Genomic DNA, 18,263 nt, shown 5'->3' with positions numbered 1-18,263 from the left:
TTAATCCGAATAAAAGTACCTGTAAGAGAACTGCCACATTTTTTAACCAATATAATTGTTCTGTAACTTCCAAAATGAGATGGCGCTGTCAGCAGTAGGTGGAATTGCTTCGTACCAATTTACGCCCTGCAAATCAGGTAATGGTGAAGTCATCGGTGAAAGACCAGAGAATGGTACCATTAATTGATATAAAAGTTTATATACATTATTATAAATCAGGAACTAATAAATTTCGAATGTAAATCTGCAATGAAAATCCTTCATATAATAATGAAACACCACTCAACTTATCATTTTCACTAACTTAAGCATTTTGATACTTTTCTCACGTGTCCATTATAACTATGTTCTTTTTTTTACAACGGTATTATTGTGGCAACTGCTGTGCTGTGTGGAGTTAGTTTTCACATTATTAAAATAGGTCTTTAAATTTTTATAAGGATTGAATCATTCAACAAGATTATTTTCTAATTGATAACTCTCAAGTAATTAATTGAAATCGTGTCAAAACGTTAATATAATATTTGATGACTTGACCCCCATATTATTCGGATCTTACCCAGACGTTACACGGGAAAGAAATTGCTTTCAAGTTGCCACACAGTATAACTTTTTTACTACCGCACTCTCATTTTCCGAACTTGAAAGCCATCTTGCTTTCAATTTTTGCGAGCGAGAAGTGTTTCAACGGCAGCGTTACACGGAAAGTTTAAGCAGCAGGAAAGCGATAGAGGACAAAGAAACATGAATAGCCGCAAGTAAAATAGTTTAGAATGTGATTTCGCTAAATAATGTAGGCCCCTATATCAGACGTAAAAAGAAAGAGGCCGAAATGCGTGAGTATGAAAAGCTTGAAAAGCTGGCCGACATGGGTAATGCTCGAAAATTTTATGAAAAGATGAGGCGATTTACAGAAGGTTTCAAGACCGGAGCATTATCATGTAGGGACCGAGGAGGTAATCTGGTAACGGATGTCCAGAGCACACTGGGATTATGGAGGGAACACTTCTCCGACCTGCTCAATGGCAGTGAAAGTACAACACCAGGAGATGGCGAACCCGATTCCCCAATCGGATACTCACCATCTTTTTATCGATTTTAAAGCTGCCTTTGATAGCACGAAAAGGAGCTGCCTTTATGCCGCGATGTCTGAATTTGGTATCCCTGCAAAACTAATACGGCTATGTAAGCTGACGTTGAGCAACACCAAAAGCTCCGTCAGGATCGGGAAGGACCTCTCCGAGCCGTTCGATACCAAACGAGGCTTCAGACAGGGTGACTCACTATCGTTCGACTTCTTCAATCTATTGCTGGAAAAAATAATACGAGCTGCGGAACTAAATAGAGAGGGTACAATCTTCTACAAGAGTGTACAGCTCCTGGCGTATGCCGATGATATTGATATCATCGGAAGCAACAACCGCGCCGTTTGTTCTGCGTTTTCCAGACTAGATAAAGAAGCGAAGCGTATGGGTCTGGTGGTGAATGAGGACAAGACGAAATATCTCCTGTCATCAAACAAACAGTCAGCGCACTCGCGTCTTGGCTCCCACGTCACTGTTGACAGTCATAACTTTGAAGTTGTAGATAATTTCGTTTATCTGGGAACCTGCATTAACAACACCAACAATGTCAGCCTTGAAATCCAACGCAGAATCACTCTTGCCAACAGGTGCTACTTTGGACTGAGTAGGCAATTGAAAAGTAAAGTCCTCTCTCGACGAACCAAAATCAAACTCTATAAGTCGCTCATTATTCCCGTCCTGATGTATGGCGCTGAAGCGTGGACGATGACAACATCCGATGAGACGACTCTTGGGGTTTTCGAGAGAAAGGTTTTGCGCAAGATTTATGGTCCTCTAAACATTGGCAACGGCGAATACCGCAGACGATGGAACGATGAGCTGTACGATTTATACGACGACATTGACATAGTTCAGCGAATGAAAAGACAGCGGCTACGCTGGCTAGGTCATGTTGTCCGGATGGAAGAAAACACTCCAGCTCTGAAAGTATTCGATGCAGTACCCGCTGGAGGAAACCGCGGAAGAGGACTAGGGATGGCAACGATTAATCATTTGATTAAATTAATCGATTATTTTCATTTAATTTACGATTTAATTGCATCGAAACACCTTTTCAAATTACTCGACTATTACTCGAGTAATTGCAAAATAATCGCAAACAGCATTTTCAAATTTAATACATTTTATATTCATCTAAGTTAGCTTACAAGGGTCGAAATTGGTCACATCAGTCATTAATGAGTGCAAACGTTAAATTCTAATATGTCAACGTAGTTTAATATCAAAAAATGAATATCTGGTAACACTGCATTTACAGTTAAGTCAAACGCATTTTACGTTCAGTTGTTTGAAGTGCAATGGCGCCAGTTAAAAGCGAAGTATGGAAATTTTTTAATAAAATAAGCAATAACTACGTTAAATATCAACTCAAATATCAAAAGCGGGTGCAACTGCGACCGAAAAACGCAATCGTTTGACAACAAAACGTTTATCGAAATTGCTTTTTCTTCAAACTTGGTTGAACAGACTTCTAAATTTTCTTGACTTCATGAATATATTTTCCTTTTAAGACAAATGAATTTTTAATACGAGATTTTAATTTTATTTACGTTTTTGTTTTTGTGTATATACGAACACAATTTGAATGTCTGAAATAAGAATATAGTCTCCTATTTACTGCTACTTTGGACTGAGTAGGCAATTGAAAAGTAAAGTCCTCTCTCGACGAACCAAAATCAAACTCTACAAGTCGCTTATCATTCCCGTCCTGCTTTATGGTGCAGAAGCTTGGACGATGTCAACATCAGATGAGACGACACTAGGAGTTTTCGAGAGGAATTTTGCGCAAGATTTACGGACCTCAGAACATTTGCAACGACGAATACCGCAGACGATTGGAAGAGTTCAGCGAATAAAAAGACAGCGGCTACGCTGGCTAGGTCATGTTGTCCGAATGGACGAAAACACTCCAGCTCTGAAAGTGTTCGATGCAGTACCCGCCGGAGGAAGCCGAGGAAGGAGAAGGCCTCCACTCCGTTGGAGGGACCAGGTGGAGAGTGACCTGGTTACACTTGGAATCTCCAACTGGCCCCGAACTTCGAAGGAAAGAGAGGAGTGGCGCGCTCTCATCGATTCGGCTATAACCGTCTAAACGGTTGAACGCCAATCACATACATACATACATATTTTATTGGTTTTATTTTTACGCAAAGTTGCAAAACATAGCCTTTCAAGCAAGAGGCAATTGTTTTACTTTAAGATTGCTGTGCATATTTTGAAAAATTTAATGTCATTGTGCTACTTAACTTCAAATGTAGGCCATTTTCTCTTTTTGGATATGTCTGGGACTCTGTGATAGAGCATTATAATACAAGATTCGGCGCTGAAACTGATGGTGGTCTTTATGCAATTTTGTATTATTTGAAAACATTGGAATTAATCGATTAATCGATTTTTTTACATTAATTGCAATTAATTGCACTTGGTGTTTCCAGTTGGCGCCAAAAAGCAAAAAGGAGGAATGAGTGGCGCGCTCTGGTGGATTCGGCTATAATCGCTTAAAGCGGTTCCTACGCCAAATATATATATATATATATATATATCATTCAACGAGGGCCCGGGAAAATGAAGTTATTACAAACAAAGCCAGTACGCATTACTGAAATATTTTTTAAATTTATCCTAATAAGTCAAATTATTTTACACACTACAAATAAAAGTTGAAAACAAACTATTTTTTCCTTTACTTTATTAAGTGGCTTTAGTAAGAAAAGATGGTCTTATTTTAAATTGATCTAAGGAATTTTGTGAAATCTTTTGAATAATACCCCTGAAGTATCATTGAAATGAAAAATAAAAGTTATTAGCTGAATACTATTGTAAGTAAGTATTGGTGTGTTTAACCTATTGACGAGGAGTGTATATAAAACTGAAGCCTAAAATTGAAGCTTTTGACCAAAAAATTGTTTTGTTAAACTCATGAATAAAAAAGATATAAAAGTAATAAAACAAAAATCTAAAGTTTAGAACATAAATAAACCAAATCAGTTGAGCAGAGGTATATACATATGTATGTATATATAACGAATTGAATATTTTCATTAGGAAAAATTATCTTGTCGAGCAAAAAATCATAAATATTCTATTGATTCAAGGTCAAAGGTCAATTTCCCATTCTGACAAATGTTTTGTTACCTTGCTAATTTTTGCAAATTTTAAATTTTTTATTTCTACATTAAGTATTGATGACATGAATGGCGGCATAGATCATAAAATGCTCCCCAGTAGTGAAGACAGTTCAGGTCTAGCTACTTCCAACCATCATATAATGAACCTAGCGAAACATCAACACGATTTCCGTAAAGTGCACAGTACCACCAAGGACCACAGGGAGATGTCCCCTCCACGTTACTGTTTATTTTCTATATTTCTAAACTCCCTCAACCACCAAAGGCAATTTCAGTTACCTCCTACGCTGATGATTGCACGATTTCGACATCGGGCACTGAAATTAATGACAGTACATATGTCCTGCATTCAATGAGTCGCCGCATGCAACTAGTCAATGCTTTCATGTCCAATGAACCCAATTCATCTAGCACGCCTCTCCCTTTGGCCCGACCATGGCGAAACAGCACGTTACCTGGTCCTAACGTTAGATGACCCCGACAACAACGATCCTTATGTTTTCCATTCCAGCAGGGCTGGATAATCGTTAAAACAACAACAACATCAAAATAAAATGAGTTACCAATGACCCCAAAATCCCGGTACTGATCAGAAGCGCATTAGCGACATTTTTTAGATGATGAGAAAGATTTAGAAAACAATAAAATCAGTCAATATTTCGACGATCCTAACCCCCGTTAATTTAAAGTAAAAATACGTGTTATTTTTATTTTTGCAATTATTTTTCTTTTTAATTTATTTTCTAAATTTCTTCTCACTTAAATTTCTCTTTCATTCTGGTTGTCTATTTTGTTATTTTGGTAATAAGGTTAGTTTGGAATCATTTATATTATGTATTTTCTTCTGTGTTTACACATCACACATTTACATACTTCATTGTGATCGTATTGTTTTATTTTCCTTTTATCATTTATAATTAAATGTTTTACATTAATTTTATATAATTCAGTTAGTTATAATAAATTCAATATATTTTTTAATTGTATACAATAATATTCTCATCATTACTTTCTCACACATATTTATATGTATGTATTTATATAACTGCGAATGTATGCATGTGGTACACAAACAGAAACATTTTATACAGTTTATTAATTAATAAGTGGCATAGAGAAATAAATCCATACATAGTACATACACAGTACATATACAAAAGTGTTTATAAACTATGAAATGCGATAAAAGCTTATTTCTTTATGATACTCACAAATGTATGTATGTACATACTATGTGTACATAGGTATGTATAATGTACAACGTAATATTTGAATTAAAATGAAAATACTTATGTGTTTATATCATTGTTAATTAATACATTTTTTTTATTATGTCATGTATGTCTGTAGGTCTGTAAGGTAAAAAAAAAATTATTTTAATTATTCCAAAAAAATATAAAAAAGTACATATGCACAACTGTACATATATAATTTTAATAAATGCTGGCGTATTATAACTAAACAAATATTTATTTATTAAAATGAATTTCAAAGGTATTTCCGTCTTTCTTTTGATTCAAAAGTACATAATTCTTATATTTGTTAAGGTGAGTGAGTATTAAAAATCGGTTGTTAAAATAATTTTTAAGAGGCTTAGCCGGTGACCGTGCCCTCTTGTTATCAAATCATGACCAAAACAACAGTGCCGAGCAGTAATCATAACGATTTCACAACACTAAGGAGCACTTTTAGAATAGATAAAAACTCTCAAAACTTACTTTTTTAAATCAATACTTAGTGAAAGTAGTGGTTCATATTTAAGTAAGACGTCATTCATATTTGATGATGACTAAATTGAGTCTCTAAAGTTCAAATAAAAATATTTGAAAACAAGTAAGGAAGGGCTAAGTTCGGATGTAACCGAACATTTTATACTCTCGCAATTTATTTATTTAACTTTATTTATATAATACACAATTTGACCCACATATTCGTCATATATCTGAGTGCAGCTTCCATCTGCCTTTTCTTATGTGAAATTTAGTGTTTCTGACGTTTTTCGTTAGTGAGTTACCCCTCTTTTAGTAATTTTCAACCTAACCTTTGTATGGGAGGTGGGCGTGGTTATTATCCGATTTCTTTCATTTTTGGACTGTACTAAGTGGCTAAAAAACGACTGCAGAAAGTTTGGTTTATATAGCTATATTGGCTTGCGGGACCACGCCCACTTCCCCAAAAAAAATTACATCCAAATATGCCCCTTCATAGTGTGATCCTTCATACTAAATTTTACTTCCATAGCTTAATTTATGGTTTCGTTATGGCACTTTGTGTTTTCGGTTTTCGCCATTTTGTGGGCGTGGCCGTGGTCATTGCTCATTTTCGAAAGCAACCTTCCTATGGTGCCGAAAAATAAGTGTGCCAAGTTTCATTAAGATATCTTAATTTGTACTCAAGTTACAGCTTGCACAAACGGACGGACGGACAGACAGACATTCGGATTTAAACTCCACTCTTCACCGTGATCACTTTGGTATATATAACCCTATATCTAACTCGTTTAGTTTTGGGTGTTACAAACAACCGTTATGTGAACAAAACTATAATACTCTCTTTAGCAACTTTGTTGCGAGAGTATAAAAAGAGAAATGAAATGAAAATTATAGAGGGAAACTAGTTTATGTTAAGAAGCAAACAAGGAACAGCCTTCAACGAGCAGCAGATTGTACATCTTCCAAAATATTATATAAATTAAAAAAAAAATAAATTATATTTTAATCCTCCCCATTTGAAATTACATTACATTGACGACTATTTAAAAGCAGCATATACATATGTATAATATACTAGACATTTTATGAGGCATGTAGACAAAATTATTTCACGAAAGGAATCTAACACAAACGGAGACAAAACAATTTACAAACGAAAATTACACAATTCCAAACATTAAAACACTGACACTTATAGCTGCTAAAGGAAGAACAGAAAACATAACTAGGAAAACATGTAAGATGGCGACTAAGCTGAACAAAAGATAAATGTAAATTTACTTAATATAACACCATGTTTTATTTTTATTTTAATATGCTCATTTATTTATTTTCTATTTTAGCATTAAAAATCATTATTTCATTTTTTATTTTTATTTTTTTTTTTTTGTTTTCATATATTTGTTTTGCTGTTTTTAATCAATTATAAAATAAAAAGCAAAATAATAATTGTAATAGTTATAATTAATAATTAAATCCTTTTATAATTCACACAATTGCTAACTAAATTAAATCAATTTAAAATAAATTACAAAAATAATCATAGTGAATTAATTATGTTTAATATAGGTTTTACAAGTAAGAGCGTTTTAACATTTAATATATAATTATATATAAGAATTAAAATATGTAGACGTTTGTATTTGTATTTTTTTTTTAAATTTACATTTAGTTATTATTAAATATCTTTGTAATTGGTACAAAAAATAAAGAAAACGAAATTCAGCGCAAGTATTCTATACGTTTAAAAACTAACATTCTTCCATATACCTACATACATACATGTAAGATTTGTATGTACACATATGTATTTTTAAGTTACTATTTTACTTTATATATAATGTTAAACCTTATAGACACAAGTAAAAAATTAAGAAATTATTTTTTAAAAAGACAACAGTAACCGGGGGTTCTTTCAGTTGCAACTAGTTTTATATTTTTATTAAAGTAAAAAGTATTTTGAAATGCTTTTAAATTTAGCTGTTTTCTAATGATATTAAATAAAAAAAAATTGCCATTGGATGCAAGAAGAAATGCGGCAGCTATTATATAATTCACTTTTATTAAAAAATAAATAGTTTAAAAAAGAAACACAAATAAGTATATTGTAACTGACGTAACCATATGGCTCTGTATTATCTAGTGCAATCCCCCATTGGCAGCAGTAAATATGTTCAATTTCACATTTAGCTCACTGCCTGCAAAGACATACATATGTTAGTGAATAAAAAAAACAATTAAAAAGAAAGCATAAATTCTTTTTCTCACTTTTCACATTTTTAAATGAACCACTTCCTCTTTAACATACCATTTGCTTGAATTTTAGCAATTTGCATTAAACTAAGACAAATAATGTTATTGAAAACTAATTATACTAAAGTAATTATATTAGCATAAAAACTTAACATTTTTGAAAATTTCACTTCACACCATTTCCACTTATAGATTCTTTACAGACTTGATCAGTAAAATTATGCAGTTTTAGTTATTACATGAGATGTAGTAATTGCGAATTAAAATGGGCGGGTCTGGGGTATTTGTATTGATAAGTGTGTATTTGTAATGCTCACATTATACGCCAGTTATGTATTTTTATAATTTTTTTGTTTATAAACTAAATAACTAGTGGCTTTGTTTTTTTTTTGTTTTGTTTTGCCTTTTTTAGAAATGGTGATTTTTTGTTTAAGAAGGGTGTGTACTTTTAATTTTTGTAAATATTTTATAATATTTATTTATAGATTTTATTAATTATGTTCATTTTTAAATTATATTTTATACATATGATTTTTCCTGTTACACACTTTATGATGCATCATTTATTTGTTATTAATATTTATATACCTTTACTTTACTGTATTTATAATAACTATATATCATTTTTTAATTATTATAACTTTTACCAATTTGTAATTTAATAATATGTTTTATCATTAATATTTTTTGTTATTTTTTTTTTGTTTTCTTTCACACGCTGCTACACTTGCATTATGTTCAGCATGTTTCCATAAGCTACAACTTAAGGCATAATTACAAACTAAATATAATTTAGTCAATAAACTTTTTATTTTTATTCTCTTTTTATTTAGTATATTCCTCAACCTTTTTCCATTATTCTGTGCTGTGTACTGGCATCGTATTTTTCTAAATTTCCAGCTAACAGACACTTTTATATGCACAATTTCCTTCCTCCTCCAACTAATGTGCTCATTTCGCTTTCGGCTTATTAGCTCCTCCAAGCCAACAAGCCTTGAATAAAATATATGAGTCAAAGTTTTCAATTTTCACAGCTTTTCCTCCTTCTCACCCTCTTCTCTGATTACTATATTGTTTCATAAATTCTTTACAACTTGTGGTTGGTTTCCAACTTCATTTAATTATATGGGCTTCCCCACATCAATTCTTTTCCTTTATAAACTTCTGTTAATTTTATTATTTATTTATCCAATCATGCTTTATGCAACACTCATTAAATTTCTTTAACTAAGTAGGGTATGTAAATTTTAAATATAATTATTTATTGTATTTTGGGTTTTTTCTTTTTTGTTTTGTATTGTATGAATAGCAAAAACTTAAGCGTTTCGTCGTCTCTCATTGTTATTTTTGTTATAAATGTATATATACAAATATATATCTTCAATTTTATGTTTACATAATTTAAATTAGATTTACATTTGTATAATTCTTGTTTTATTTAAATATACTGTAGAATAGAAAAGCTTAAATGGTTTATATATATATATATATATATATATAATATATGTATATATTTAACTTTTTTCCGCGCCCCACAGCAGCGCGCGTTTACACAAAACCATTTGTTTTCATTTAAATATGTTTAATTTTACTTTAATCTTAAATCTTGCTTACAACTGTAGTTCTTGCTTTTTGCTTTTTATTAAATCAGCCGATTTTGCATTTTCATATTCTTTATATTCTATTTGTTTGTTTTGTTGCATAAGTCTTAGCGTTTTTATGTATAGTTTTTTCATCTCATGTACTGTCAATGTAATGTCAAAAATAGCACAAATTAGTTCTGACTGAACATATTTAAAAACAAAATATATAGTAGTTTAATTTCTAGCTAAAGCTATTTAACAAACGCATCTTCATACTTAACTAGTCGATCTTATTCTTATCTTTAATCGATCGACCGCTTAATTTCATGACAGATCACAATTACTTATTTAAATGAATTAAAATGTTACGGAGTGGAGAATAGTGCCAATAATTACTTTTTGATCCAACTAAAAGTTGTTTTTAAACATCATTACCATCAAAACTGATTTGTTTATTTGTATTTTGTGTTTTCATTGTGTCATTGCTCACTTTAACTTGCCAGTTATTATGTGGTGAGTTTAGAGCGTTGATTGTATTATTGCATTTCAATTTACCGTTTTTTCTAACATTAAGCATTTTCAGAATTTTCCAAATTTATACGAGCTGGGTAAAGAACAGTGACATTTTAACTAAAACATATGAAAATATATATTATAACCGAAAGAGAAAATATTTTACTTTAAATGTGTTAGCACCGGAAAATAGTTAATTGTTCATAGTACTCCATGTTAATTCTTATGTTATTGTTCCTTTTCTAATCTTTTTTTTCCATAACGAAATTGTCAGAAATAAAGAAGATCTTATTAAATAAATTTATAAATAAATCCAATTGATTAAATAACTCAAAAACTTAAATTAGTGAAAATCCCATGTTCATCTCACCAGCTCGCTTTTAATCGATAAATTTATTATTTATATAATGGGGTTTACGTGTTTAGTTTAATATTCACATTGATATATTTGTATATAGTTTAGTGAATTTGCATTGGTTTGTTCAAATTGTTCTTGTTAAAAATTCAGGCATATGTGGGTTAATATATGTTCATGGGTGTATATGTGAATGCTGCGGTATATAAATGTATTTTATATAACTGTCCTTTATAATATAATAGTTATAATGTCGTGAAAATTTCGTGCTTAGTGCAAACGTATTCGCTTCAAATTCAAATCACCTTGAAACTTTACGATTATCTTTATGTTGGAAAGATTTCAGAAACTTTAAACAAGAATATTTGCTCTCTATTTTAGATCATATTCTACTGAGTTATAACTGTCTGAAACTGCAAAACGTTTACAATTTCTGTTATCCTCTAATCGTAAATTTACCGTCTGTCTACAATGAAAATATATATGCACTGGTAAAGGCTATTGATGTAATTACTTCTATAATTTTAGATTTTTTCCTGCAGGCGATTACTGGACTATTTATGTGAATTATGCCATGACAACTGGTGACACAGCAGCTACGGCGCTAAGCTTGCAAATAGAAGTTTGATGACAATGAAGCATGGAGTTGGGCAGACGGCAGAATCCTTACTGCATATCCGTACGCAGTTACGTTTCTCTCACAATTCTCTTTCTCTTGTACACTCTCACTCAGTGGTTATTTTAGTAATAGTGATTGGTGTTGTTACCATTGCCATTATTGCAATTGCTATTGTTGTAATTGCGATTTGTTTGCAACTGATAATGTTGCTGCTGTTGCTGTTGTTGTAATTTTTGTTGCTGTTGTTGCTGCCGCATGCGTTCACGCTCACAATGCCAAATTTGTGGCGCAGTTGGTTGCTGCTGTGGCTGCTGATGTTTCTGTATCGACTGTTGTTGTTGTTGTTGTGGCGTTCGTCCAGACGCCTGCAGTCACAACTAATCTTCGTCGCTAAGTGCTTCGTATTGCGCTACTAACAGCGGTTTCGGCTCGACAGTTGACGCACCACCCGATTGTGAAACAGCTGAGATGCCACCAGAAGCTGTCATAGCTACAGCCCCACTTCCAGCGATACTCATCGAATGACCGGGTGGCTGTTTTCCCATGTGCGATGTTGATGCCTGATGTGCCAACGATGACAATTGAGAAGTTGTCATTTGCGAAGGTGGTGCCAAACCTGCTACAGAACTCGGCACATTAAGTGCGCTATACGGATACGCGTACGTCGTTGTAGCGAAAGTTGTGACCGGCGGTTGCGACTGATACGCACCTAATGGTGGGGGCTGTGATGATACTATGCTGTGATGTGTATCGTTGTTGCTGTTGCCACTACCAGTACCACTACCACTGGACGATACACGTCTACTATCGCGCCCATCATCATATTGATTAGGTGTTTTGCGCATTGTGTTACCAACAGGGCCGTCGTGCATGTCTTTGCCCACGCGGTGATCATTGTGAGCATGCTGATGCTGCATTTCTTCGTCTTCCGTGCGCATCACTTCCACAATGCGATTTTTCACATATTTCATTGTGTCGAATGGATGGTTTTGTGTCACTGAACCGCTTGATGGCATAACACCACCGCCACCACCACTTCCACCGCCACTATTGCCGCCTGCCATGCGTTGATCGTGCGGTGATGGTATCGATGATGAGCCACCGCTACTTGCGCTACTGCTACGTGCATGCATACCCATGGGTGGTGCGACGCTGGACGGCGGTGGTGGACCATGCGCATGGTAGTAATGACTAGCAGCAACTGCAGCTGCATTCTGATCATGTGGTGGTTGCATCATTAGGTCATATTTGCGAGGGCTCACCGTTTGTTGCATACGGATAATGTTGCGTTCATCTGCTGGCGTATTGGAACGTCCAATGCCACTCACCGACACACTACTATTACCTTGTTGACCAGAGGCACCGCTGGTGCTAACTGCAACACCACCACTGTTGTTTTGCGTGGCAACTGCCTTATTGCGTTCGGCAGCTGCGGCTGCTTCTGCGTCCTTCTGCTGCATTCGTCTATTATATTTTGTCCAATGCTCAGTCATCACCATCGACTGTTGCTCCTGCAGATAGGGCATATAGTTGACATGTGGCCGCAACTGCATCTGATTCGGGCAATAGTCATTCGATATTATGGAGTCAGCCAACTCTCCGAAAGTGATATTCGTCTTCAGCATTTGCGGTTGCTTTTGAGCCTGTACCTGTGTTTGAGATGTTGGTGGCAATAGGGAAACACCTGGTTGAGTAGATAAACCACCAGGGGCACCACCACGGCTAACATGAGAAACACCACCGCCACGAGAATTCACTACACTAACACTTGGCGATTCATGTTGATTTATATTACTACTGGAACGATCGTTGTCCAAGTCGATGTTGATTACGTTCGGTGAGTTCGCTTTGCCATTATTTTCGGCTACGGCCAGTGAGACGGCACCAGGATGTTGGCGTGCCGAGGGAGGTAATTCGCGCGAGTTATACTGCAAGATAAATATTTACATTAAAATCACTCAAATCAGTATAATCAATTACGGTAACAATGTACTCACATATGATGGTCGATTCATATTGGCTGGATTCGGTTCCGAGCTGCCCTGTATGATGGATTGCTTTATGATTGCATCTATTAACACCTGTGCTGACAATGTACTGTCCTGTGGTGTCCTATGATAGCTGCGAGTTAGTAATAATACAAACACGTACACAAACACACAGATGAAGATGCCATCATATGGCCGAAACGGTCATGCGGTCAACGGTGAATGAACGATGCAATTTGATGGATAGCAGTTGATGAATGGGCGAAATGTTTCGTTCATGATACATATTCATAAATATTGAAAGAGAAAAAGAAAGAGACGTGAGAACAATATGAGCGGATGATTATTGATGTCAAATATATATGTAAATAAGCAATTTATTAGTAGCTAATTATCTTGCATAATTTTGTATGTATATTTATGTATAAGCGTCGCAATTAACCCTTTGAATGTATTATATGTATGTTATACAAACATATGTGAACATGACTTAAAGCACATATTATATGTGAATTATAATGAAATTGTTTAGAATATTGCGATCCCACAAAAGCGCTTCATCTGCTATTGAATTTGAAATTTTTAAATGTATGCGAACAAATGTTTTATAAACTAATTTAATTATGATTTAAGATACTAAATTTCAGAAACATGTTCTTCATTGAAACCTAAACGTCCCGAATCTATATTAGAGAATAACTACGAAACCACTTGGGCATTATACAAAAAGAAACTCTATTTTAACTGCTACAATTCTTTTTATATTACTCTCAATTTTCTGTTAGCTAAATCTAATTTTACACGTAAATTTGTGATTTCAATATTTACTCGTAGTCTCTCAGCACGAATATTTATTTATTCAAATAATTTAAAAATACTGAAGCCTCCAGTAACTTTACTAAGAAATTATACGAAAATTCAAATTACGAGTGTATACTCATTGCTATGTTGTATCCTAGTCTCCTTGAGTTAGTGATGTTTGAATGAATATTAAGAATTCAATCAGTTTAATGTGTTATGTGCTATTATTGTATTATGCTGCATTGTTTTCCAATTGTTGCTTATTACATTCACTTACATATCTCTCTCTCGATCGGGTATAGCACGCGGGGGTCCGGTCTCGGGTCCACCTCGCATATAATGTTGGGCCGCTGCAACCGCACTCATGCGCTCCGTCATGCGCCGACCCGCATCGCGCTCGTTGGCGGCGATACATTCCGCCATTCGTTCTCGTTCGCGATCACGATCACGGTCGCGTTCTCTCTCTCGCTCTCTCTGTTCACGTTCTTTTTCACGCTCTCGGTCGCGCTTCTGCTGCATATCACGATCCCGCTCGATGGCATGCATTCGACGCTGAAGATCAGCGTTAGCTGCAACGCTGGCAGCTTGCTGTTGGCGATATTGGTGGTGCTGTTGAGCAGCTACAGCTGCTGCTGCTGCTCGTTGCTGTTGATGATAGTTCAATTGCATCATTTGGTAGCGTATTTCATGTTGAGTGGGTGGCGGTTGGTTCGGAGATGAATGTTGTTGATGGGGTAGTTGTGGTGGCGCTTCATGTCTCAGTTGTTTCTCTTCCTTCTGTTGGGAGGGCACTGGCAGTTGTGGCTGCTGTACTGCAACATCCACGAACGAGGAGAACGCATCTTGTCCAGCTGAGGGATAGCAAGAAAAAACATTCAATAGATGTGTGTTAAGGATGGGAAGCGTATTATTCAAGTACTGACCTGCCGGATAATTATGTGGCATCACATGTAGACGGTTTTGAGGCATTGTTGCAGGTGATGGTGGCTTTGAGCCAGTATTATGGCGTTGTATTACACCTTGGCGTGGTGGAGGTGGTGTACGATGAGGGCTGGGAGTGCTGCAAATAAAAAAAAAAACATAATGAAAGTTGTTTAATATGTTAAAAATATTTTTTATACGATCTATTTAAAATTAAATTATAATATATACGGTTTCTTACCTGTTAACATGTTCGGCGGGCGAGGCGCGACTCGAGTACTCAGGTCTACCGCGGTCTTTGTCGTAGAATACCAGTGCGCTGGTTGGACCACTAACACTATTACGAGGCGATGGAGACTCTTTGTCCGAACCACCACCTCCTCCACCGGCACTGTTGCTGCTGCCACGTGATACGTTTCGTTGTTGACCCTGCATCTGTTGTGACGTTAAATAGTCGTGCATCACTATCTGTCGTGTGCTCAGTACTGACGACTGATCAACGGAGTATGGTGGACGCGCATAAGGCGAACTACCACCATAGCCCTGCGGCTGCGGTGCTTGTGGCGACGACTGTTGCGGAGGTGGCAATACACCAGGGTGACCAACCACTGGCATCTGCTGCTGTTGTGCTGGACTTTGACGTTGCGATGTTTTATAATATTCGTATGAACGTTTGTTATCCATGTGATGTGAAGGCAAGTGAATAGGTGTACCCTGGGTTATCGACCCGATTTTATTGTTCGTATCGCCTCCAGAAGGAGGAGTCTGTCTTAAGATATTATCAAACTTGGGACTCAGTGTTGCAGGCGACGGATGTACGATAATTTGTTGGGCATTATTAACTGGCGTACCGTGTGTAATGGAGCCTTTTGGACCAACCATCATTTGTTGTTGCTGTTGTTGTGATGGTGACGCGGATGTTGTATGTGAAGATGGACCATGTATCAGCTGAGGACTTAATTTGGGCGCCATTTTACCTCCACCCACTTTGCTACTATTACCTACAACTCCCGGTGGTAACTGCATGTGTGTCTGGTGCGTGGATAGAGGCGTCTGTTGCGGTGGCGGTTGTCCGCCGCTCGCTTGAGAACGTGCGCTCACGACACCTTGCGCCATGGAACCAGGTACTTGCGGCATATAGACGGAACCATGTGGTCCCTTACTTACTGTTGCCGGATGGGGATGATATAAATAAGTTGAGTTTGAAGGGCCTAGTTCCGGGCCACGATATATTGATGCAGCATTGCCGACATGTTTAACAGCACCCGGCAGTGGTTGATGGCGTGGTCCATTGTCCGTACTTAAAGAGCTCGGACCAGTGTTCGATGAATGAGGTGAGGGACCATCTCGTGAAGGTTTCTTAATTGAGAGGTCAAGAGTCTGAGGTTCTGGTTCGTTGTTCCGAAGTTGTTGTCCACCAACGTTGGACATTCCATATCGAATTGTGTCTGGTGGCTGCTGCTGTGTTGATGATAGCGTCTTTCCAGATTTCACAACAGGTGTAATAGTCGCCTTAATTTCATGTTGATGTAACATATGCGGTGGAAGATGTTGGTGCGATAGATGAGAGTTCACAACAGATATTGTAGCTAAATTTTCGGGATGTATAATAGCACCAGGTGGTCCTTGACTACCCGGTGGACCTTGTCCAGTATTTACAGTCGATGCATTGGATTGACGTGTATTCAAACCTATCGGTTGACCATGAGCCTGCTGCTTTACTATAGATCCATCGTTGCGAAATTCGCCAACTATCGCCACATCATTATTAGAATTGTTATTATTGTTATTACTGAGATCTCCTCGACTGCGTATGGGTTCCATAATCGGTTTGACGCTATGCATAGGCGATGCATTCGGCATTTGCGAGGGCATTTTAACTGGCGGCGGACCCTTCGTCTTAAGCGACAGTTCAATTACTGAATATAAAACATCTTGCACATTTGCACCAGTTTGTTCGCGTGGCGGCATACCCATTACCGGCTGAGGTGGTCCATTCTGTTGAACAGAGTGAATTTGTTGGACATTTGCTGTGGGTGGCGCGAGTCCAACGCTGCTTTGACCACTCAATCCACTGCTGTTTAATATAACTTTGGGGCTTTGACGGTTTGCTGGCGAATTTTCATTCTCCTCGTCTGCAGTCTCAGTAGCAGACGAATCATACTCCTCGGATGTCTTTTGCTTTTTTGGCGCTTGTCCCAATGGTGGCAGCAATCGCTCATCGGCCTTAGTTCCAGTCGATGTTATAGTAACCGTTGTTGTATCCGCCACATTAGTAGCAACATTAATCGCAATCGGCGTCTGGGGCTTTTGCACATCCTTTGTCATAGAGTTATGTCGCTGTGATTCTGGGCTCTCCACGGAAGCAGTATCACTGCCACCAACTTCCCGCTCATCACACGACGAAGTACTTACATCAGATTCATCACCATCCATACGACGATCTTCGTCGGTCAGGTTAATTTGTGGATCAAGATCCAATTTTCTCCGTATACGCATTAGACAAGCTGAACAACAACGTGTTGCCTGCGGTGGTATTTGAAACTCTTGAAAGATGGGATCTCGTATATCCGGCGCCAGCTCAAATAGACGTGGCGGAATGTTGTGTAGGCGTTTAGCGCGATCTTTCGGATTCGGGCACGTAGGAATGGGGCAATTCGTATAACGATTACGTACCGATTTACATTGACATGAGTTACAGACTCGCGCACCCGCAGTGATTGTGTCATCTGGAATGCCGTACTGTTGGCCACGACCTTTCTTAAGAGGACGTGTACGAGGACATGCATCTGCCTTGCAAACGAAACATGTGGCCAATTTATCTGCATAGAGAGAGAAAAGTAGTTATTAGATATGGTAAATAACGAATAATAATAAACGAAGTTTACAAGTAAATATTAAATAAGAAAAGTTAATAAATTTTAAAAATATATTTCGAATGCGGTGATTTCCATTCAATGCTTTCTCTGTTGTTAGAAGTACAAGATGTAGCGACATAAGCCAATCTTGCTTACAATTCCAACAAAACATTTAGCTGGATGCAAAAGTGACATTTAGACCTATCCCATCAATTTGTTTTCAATTACAAAAAAATTTAGAATTTTAAATAAATTTAAAATTTGTAAATATAATTGTAGCAGTACTGGTTTTATCTATTGAATTGAATATTCCACTGGAAGCATGCAGAAACAAAAACAAAAAGAACGAATGACAGAACAACTCAAAGAACTACATTTAATGCAGCATGAAAGCAAAAGAAACTTACATACGTGAGAAGCGCAAACAAACGAAGAAATTAAAAATTT

General features: G+C 36.4%; 1 protein-coding gene across 5 annotated transcripts in view; it reads right to left on the bottom strand.

The window, feature by feature from the left end:
- Nucleotides 1-5,552: 5,552 nt before the first annotated feature.
- Nucleotides 5,553-18,263, bottom strand: part of LOC105215044 (uncharacterized) — a 152,844-nt gene continuing 140,133 nt past the window's right edge. For 4 of the 5 annotated variants that reach the window (XM_054232624.1, XM_054232623.1, XM_054232626.1 and 1 more), the window contains 5 exons: nt 15,200-17,780; nt 14,961-15,097; nt 14,315-14,888; nt 13,246-13,369; nt 5,553-13,176 (listed from right to left, as the gene is read on the bottom strand). In XM_054232624.1, the coding sequence (XP_054088599.1) occupies nt 11,626-13,176; nt 13,246-13,369; nt 14,315-14,888; nt 14,961-15,097; nt 15,200-17,780 (4,967 nt within the window). In that variant the 3' untranslated portion in view covers nt 5,553-11,625. The remainder of the gene's footprint in view (nt 13,177-13,245; nt 13,370-14,314; nt 14,889-14,960; nt 15,098-15,199; nt 17,781-18,263) is intronic. The other variant, XM_054232625.1, reaches the window with a different exon arrangement.

The sequence above is a fragment of the Zeugodacus cucurbitae genome, chromosome 5 (genome assembly GCF_028554725.1).
Source record: "Zeugodacus cucurbitae isolate PBARC_wt_2022May chromosome 5, idZeuCucr1.2, whole genome shotgun sequence".
Taxonomy (NCBI): domain Eukaryota; kingdom Metazoa; phylum Arthropoda; class Insecta; order Diptera; family Tephritidae; genus Zeugodacus; species Zeugodacus cucurbitae.
The sequence above is the reverse complement of the archived record's forward strand: the minus strand, read 5'-3'. Positions and strand labels throughout refer to the sequence as shown.